Consider the following 7,342-nt stretch of genomic DNA (forward strand, 5'->3'; position numbering starts at 1 on the left):
GGTTTCCCCGCGCCCGCCCCTAAGAAGACCCCCGCGCGACATCATCCCCCAGGAAGGACGGAGGAATCTCCGGAGAGTCGAGCGAGGAGAGCGGTTCGGAAAAAGTGCCTGCGAGGAAGCAGAAGTGCCGCAGACATCCCGCCCCGCGGACGCCGATGCTGCTGACTTCCGCGCTTTGTCGGAGCTCCACAGCCGCCGCGGCAGCGCCACAGAAATCCCCCGCCCCCCCTGCTCCTGCGCGTGGCAGAACAGCTCGGATCCCTGGAGGAGGAACGCCGGCAGGCGGCGGCCGATCTCCGTCTCAGTGCCGCTGTCGGTCGCCAACATCATCCCGGGCTGGAGCGGCGTGGACGGTGTACTCCTTCACGGGGCTCCGCAACGCCACGTTAGAGTGCGAGGGGAGCCTGGCGAGCTGCGGCGGAGACGCCAGAACTCTCAGCGCCAACGGCAACGCTTCGTTGTCGCCGTCATCGTCAGGCTCCCCGCGCTCGTGTTCGGAGCAGGCGCGCGCCTACGTGGACGACATCACGATAGAGGACCTTCTCTGGCTACATGGAGTATTATCTCTACATCCCCAAGAAGATGTCACACAGGCCGAGATGATGTACACTTAAGAGGGAGACGAAACGAAAAGAGAAGATAATTATAATATCAGAGTAAATGAAATAAAGGTAAAGAGGTTTTCGGTGTGAGGGTGGGGAAAAGAAGGAATGTCAGTAGAGTTGAGGAGAACGGATCAGACTGAGAGTTGTGATTTAAATTAAATATACACGTTAACTGATGTTTAAACCCAGGATGAAATGTTTCCGTTGTCCCCTGTCCCTCTCCTTTCATTTCATTAAAATGATTCCCATTTATTTCTCATTCGTTTTGACTTTTGCCTTTTGTTTGTGCTCCGTTGTTTACAATGCCAGCCGAAGGGGCTTGGCTCTCGGTGCAGACGGAGACGATAGCAGTGAATGATGAAACTTGTAACGCCGAGTGTTTTGTGGTGTCGTGAGCTGTGAGCGTCACCTGTCTGCATTCACTTTCTCTCAATAAGAAGAAACTGGTTTTTGTTGGAAAATGCATCTTTGTCTCTTCAGTCAAAGGACAAATAATGAACAACAGCGTCTATTCACTTCACACACAGACAATGTGTCACAGAAAAACATTCAGTATTAAAACAACATTCAAAAGTGTCTAAAAAGTGCCAAAAGCTCAAAGATCTTCAGTTTCCTGTCCAGAGGAGAGAAGAACTAGAACATATTCACATTTAAACACGCTGACATCAGAGAAGTTGACTTTATTTTCATAAAAAAAATGGCTCAAATCGATTATTAAAATAGTTGGAGACTAATTTAGTAGTTAAGAACTAATAGATTCATCTTTGCAGCTGCTGTTCTCAACATGAAATCGAATTTGGCTCGTGTGACTGTCATGCGTGTAATTTCTGTAATGCTCTACCTTTGTGTGCTTTAAAAACAAAAAGTCCACATGTATTAATAATACACTATACATTAATATTATAATACTTTTGTTTGACCCTAATACTTTGTTTTTGTCTGACAGTAAAGAAGGAAACAGCGCCATCCAGTGATGACGGAGGAAAAGATCACAAAACAAGGAGAAATAATACAAATAGACAGTTCAACAGTAAGAAATTAATAAAACAGAAGATCTTTTTTTAACTATTTTTTTTAATATTTATTTCATTATTATGTAGAAAAAATCAAATATTGAAGTAAAAAAGAAAGCAAACGTTTTGCCTAAATCTTTTTATTTATGTATTTGTCTTGTTTTATTCCTTATTTATTATCTATTTTTTCCTTAGTTTTATTATTTTTCATATATTTTTTAATTTTTATAACTTTCTTATTTTTATTTTATTTTTTAAATATGAACGTCTTTGTAGTTATTTGTATCGTCTTTATTCCTTATTTATTTATCTATTTTATCTTATTTTTTGTTAAACATGAGTCTTTTTTATGTTTTTATTATTTTCATATATTTTATTAATATTTTTATTTTATAACTTTATTTTTTATTTTTAAATATGCAAGTTTTTTTTCTCATTATTTTTCTATTTAAAAATTTTTTTTTAAATATTTTTCTATTAATTTTTAGACACGAAAGTCTTTTTAATTTAAACAAAAAATCTTCATTTTTACTGTTTATTATTTTTTTTCTTTTTATTTATTTTTTTAGATACGAAAGTCCTGACAGAGCTCAGTTGAAATCCTCTTTTTAAACTTCAATAGTTTCAATTATTTTTACCGTATTATGTTATATATAACAATACTAATTATATGTATTATTCTGTATACAATTTAAATATAAAACAAGTTCTTATTTTATATTCATCTGTATCAGAGCTCGGATGTGGCCCAATCAGACGGCGCAACTGGACGTTGTCCCGGAATGTTCTGCCTTCGACCAATCACAGCAAAATGCGTGGAAGACCACGGAACGAGTTACACCTCTGGACCAATAAGACGCCGACATAGTGTGACGTAGCACCGGAAAACCCTGTGCAATCAGGAACGCTGCTCACTTTACCGGCGTCTGTAGCGATTCATGAGTACGAATGAGTTGTTTTTTTCCAGCAGCGGTTAGATAAGAAAATATAAACGTTGTTCGAGTATTCGTGCCCGAAATGTTGTGTTTAAGCGGGTTGTCGGGTGGCTCTCCGCGCTCTCTCTCGTGCCCGGTCCCGCTGATGCCTGAAAGACGGAGAGGTGTGAAGGTAGGTTTGTGGCTAGCTTCAGGTAGCTATAGATGCTACAAAAATCAGCTAAATGGCAACTTTTATGTTATCACAGGGAGCAGAAATCTCCTTTTACAGAGTCTGGGGTGTTATATGAAGTGTAGAAACGGTAGTAATGACTGGGAAAGGGTTTTTAAGTGGCGGTGTACGTATTGGTGATGCTCACAGATTTCCGGACAGAACAACATCCAAAGCTACCTTGTGTGCTGCTTACAAAAACAGTCTTTGGACTAAAACTGAGACTGGTAGACGTTCAGCCCTTTGAATCCAGGAATAAACATGTATTTTATTTCTTAAATCAACCATGATCCTATAGTGTGAGCCTAACTATGAGCTATAGTGTGATGTGCCATTTCTGCATAATGTTTTTAACTTGTAAAGGAAGTTTTATTCTCTGTATTATCAGGCGTAGTGGGGGGCACTAAACCTTTTGGCTGTGGATGAAAAAGTAATTTTGAACCCTACCTGTACAATGATCAGAACTGGCTTTTTCCAAAGTTCTGCAATAAATGCATATCTCTGATCCGCCCCAAAATCTAAAACTGTGTTCATTCAACAGCAGGACAGCTCACGACAACGATTAGCATTTGACATTCACTTTGCATCTTCCTGATATGCAGCACTTTACGCGGGGGTGTAGGAGGAAACCAGCTGAGCCAGAGAGGCCGTCAGGGTTTAATGTGTCAGAGCGAAAGTGGGAGGTGGGCGTATTGTCAGCGATGGCAGGTTTAAACCTAATCTGTAGCAAAGGAGGGTGCTACTCTCCACTGTCTCCACGGTGTGCCCATACACATGCGCTGCGCCACAAACCACACAATTTGCATGGTTTCATTATATAGATTGTACTCTGTTACACGCCTCTGACAGTATAAACCACAGTGTGAGTCTATTTTGTGGAGCTGCGAGGCAAACAGAGCTGTGAAACTCGGGAATTTGATTTGTAGTGTCAACGGTGCGTTGAAAGACCAGGCTGTTCTCAAGAACCACTCGTACATATCGCTACGAAAGAGTAACACACTGTTATTTGTATGTATTCTAGTAGGCTATTTATGCTGTCAGCAGCACGTGACTGATATAAAATGTCAGACAGAAACTTAAAGGGGAGTTCATATTTCTGTATTTCAGTAGTTTTTATCGAGCGTTTGCACAGAAAACTCAGATTGGACAGATAGTCCTAGCTAGCTGTCTGGATTTACCCTGCAGAGATCTGAGGAGCAGTTACCATAGTCCTCACAAATCCACCAGAGGTTAGAACGCCAACACAAAGACAGAGGAGGGACGGACATCCGGCTGAAAAAGAGGGACATCTGGCGGAATTTCCGTCGGCAACGGAGCAATCCTAGAAATTAAACTTACCAGGGTTCAACATTAAAGGAACCGGCCGACTTATTGGGACTTTGTCTTATTCCCCGTATCCCCCAGAGTTAGATAAGTCCATACATACCCTTCTCATCTCCGTGCGTGTCGTAACTCTGTCTGACGCCCCCACCGCTAGCCTAGCTTAGCACAGATCCGGAGGTAACCGGCTCCATCTAGCTACTGCTCCCAATAAGTGACAAAATAACGCCACATGTTCCTATTTAATGTTGTGATTTGTAGAGTCACAGCGTGTACAATAACAAGGTCACATGACACACAGCCATCTTCTAACCGTATATAAACTGGGAACTATATTCTCAGAAAGGCAAAGCACTGCTACGATGAGAGGGTATGTAGGACTATCTAACTGGGGGATACGGTGAATAAGCCAAAGTCCCAATAAGTCGGCGTGGTCCCTTAACGGTTGCCGGATGGCAGGCTTGTTTGCTCAACAACATGCAAAAACTAAGTTTACCCATTATCTCAAATATTGGTGTGGGATAAACCAATTGGATCACAATACGATATATCGATGTTTGGACAACAATACAATATTTTCTGATATCACAAAGTCTGCCTATTCATCATGCCCATTTAACACAATCATAACCTTATATCAACTCACACAAGCACTCAATATTGTTTAAAAAAGTAGAAATATAAGGGGTCATTTCAAAATAAAGCGCAACTTAAAGATGATGTGTATCGATATTTTAGATTTGCATCCTCCTTCCTCCCTTCCTTACTATTTCTACTTTCCTTCATCCCTCCCTTACTTCCTTCTCCTCCTTCCCTCCTTCCTTACTTCGCTCTTCCTACCTTCCTCCCTTCCGTCTTCCTTACTTCTTTACTTCCCTCTTTCCTACCTTCCTCCCTTCCTTCTCTCTCCTCCTCTTCCAGCTTCCTGGTAATCCCTCTCTCACGGCCTGCATCGATTATATAGATTGTTGATGATGAATCGATATATCAGTTAGAAGAATAACAAACCCAACACTCATAGCAGAAATCACACAATATTTGAGTCATAACTTGTGTTATCTGTCACTACGTTGGACTCATGTGAGGATAAAATCTCCTACCTCTGGTTGCCTCTTGAAAGTTGTTTTTAATACGCATTTCCCTTTCTGTTTCAGTGTGTATTTCCTTCCTGGGGAAGTTTTACCATCGCTAAAAGACAACAACGTAAAGTTCAACGCCGCAGACATCGAGAGAACGCAACAAAGAGCTGCAAAGAGGCTAAAGGCAAAGACAACCGCTTTGTGAGTAAACCACAGATAAAATAATGTTTATGTGTGGTTACTTAGGGGGGGGCTTTCACACCTGAAAGTCCGAAACCAGGACCGGACCGAGGTTCATGTTTCTGTTCCATTGTCTACATTTGATCCGGTAAGATTTGGTTCACAATGTTAACGGAGGCCCAACAGTGCCAAACAAACGCCCACAGCAGTGTATTTTCATTTATTTACCTGAAGTTGCTGCATCTGGCTGCTGTCTGTAGTTCCTTCATGCACAACTCGTATTCTTTCCAGATGTTCATAACAGAGTTTGTAACAGCGGTGATGTTGTGGTTATAGTTTAGGTGTCCTCGCCCCCACCAGACGACTGGCATTGCAATTGAACATGTAGCGTGACTTGATGTCGTCTTTTGACTGAAAGTGTCTGCCAATAACATCACTTTTCTGCTCACACAGTTCCAGTTTCACTTCCTCACAGCCTGCTGCATGACCGCTCCGCCTACGTACAAACCACCTCCCCGTATCAACAGTCGCGTCATAACGTCGACAGCGTGAGCGCAAGCGTACAGGGTCGGTTCAGTGGAAAAAAAATTCACTAAGGTTCGACAGAACAAACCAACCCCGTCAAAAAGCCCAATATTCAGCGAAACTGCATCGGTGCATCCCGTAGACATGAGATGTGTATAATTTAGCTACAAAAAGTCCTGGAGTCGGATGAGCCCCTGAGAGATTCTACATGTTAACCTTTAAACAACAGTCACTTGTTTGATTTCTTCTCCCCAGTTCTCGTGTCTAGTGTTACTACAAGATCGCAACGAGCGATGCAGCCACCAGATATCAACGAGGTGTCCACAGCTCGGAGCTACCACGCCCAGTGGAGAAGACTGACGAGAAACGCAGAAGAGGACAGTCAGATCGGTGAGCTGAATATGGTAAGGAGGACAAAGATTCTACTGGTTATATAAAAACACTTTCCTCGAGTTTCCCATTCTCGTGCCAATATTTCAGCCATCTGTTCAGCGTGTGTCGGTGTGTCTCTGTCAATTTGTACGCGTACTCGTTACAATCCACCATCCGACTACTTAAGGGTTATACTGCATATATGTATGGTGATAATTTGTGTGTGTCCCGCAGTAGACAACCAGCTGGACCTGACCCACGCGGACCTGAAGAAGCGTATAAGTGACGGACCTGAAGAAGATCTGGAGGAGTGGGGCGAGTCCCTGCAAAGGCTGCGCCGAAAAGTCCGACTTCATCCGCAAAATCACAGAGCTAAGGCCCAAGTTTGCTCCCGCAGCCGCCAGTGCACGGACAGATCTGTAACGGGGAACAAACGCACAACGCAACACACGCACAACACACACACACAACTTTGGACTTGGCCAGACTGCTATCCAGCTCTCCCAACTTACCCTGGTTTCCAGGACGTCCTGTCGAAGAGGAAAAGGCTCACCGATTTTTTTCGAGTTAGGTCTTAAAACAATGTTGACATACGAACATCAAAGAAACAGTCGCTGCAACTCCTCTCGTCCAAAAAAACAGAAGAGTTCTCTTCTAATGTATCCCAAAGTAACAGATTGAGGACAAAAAAAGAGTTTATCTGAGTAACAGCAAAATATTAGAGCACATTTTGACAGAGGACTTTGTTTTGTCCCAGAATGAACAGGAACAACAGTTACAGCAACTGAAAACGTTTTCCATGTACACGTGAGCGTTGTATTAAAGGGTAACTGCTGTTTTTGTTTTTTCTCAACCCTATTTCCTATGTTTTTGTGTTTAAGTGACTGATGGAACACCATCTTTGACAAGCTTGTATTTACCTTCACAAAAGTGCTCGTTTTACCGCTGACAGGCTCAGATTAATATTCTAAGTGTCTGACAACATTATGAAAGGATTCTAAGGAGGTCGATCTTCTGTTAAAGAGTAGATCCTTTGTTTTAAACCTAAAAACATCCGTGAAATCGCGTTCGCTAAACCCACCAGACTCCATGTAAATAAACA

At 42.3% G+C, this 7,342-nt stretch overlaps 2 protein-coding genes, 1 long non-coding RNA gene and 1 pseudogene across 4 annotated transcripts in view; 3 read left to right on the forward strand and 1 right to left on the reverse strand.

The window, feature by feature from the left end:
- Positions 1–614, forward strand: part of LOC118495301 — a 3,530-nt pseudogene extending 2,916 nt beyond the window's left edge.
- The window catches only part of LOC118495300 (nuclear factor 7, brain-like), a 1,057,410-nt gene that overhangs the window by 20,857 nt on the left and 1,029,211 nt on the right, over positions 1–7,342 (reverse strand). The window lies entirely within an intron of this gene.
- LOC118495315 lies at positions 6,231–6,721 on the forward strand. The gene is made up of 2 exons (XR_004897688.1): positions 6,231–6,272; positions 6,478–6,721. It is a non-coding gene; the product is annotated as an uncharacterized LOC118495315 (long non-coding RNA).
- LOC116062628 (pre-mRNA-splicing factor ISY1 homolog) overlaps positions 6,999–7,342 on the forward strand; it is a 1,702-nt gene continuing 1,358 nt past the window's right edge. The window contains exon 1 of the mRNA XM_036002570.1: positions 6,999–7,014. Within this exon, the coding sequence (XP_035858463.1) occupies positions 6,999–7,014 (16 nt within the window). The remainder of the gene's footprint in view (positions 7,015–7,342) is intronic.

The sequence above is a fragment of the Sander lucioperca genome, chromosome 6 (genome assembly GCF_008315115.2).
Source record: "Sander lucioperca isolate FBNREF2018 chromosome 6, SLUC_FBN_1.2, whole genome shotgun sequence".
NCBI classification, from domain to species: Eukaryota; Metazoa; Chordata; class Actinopteri; order Perciformes; family Percidae; genus Sander; species Sander lucioperca.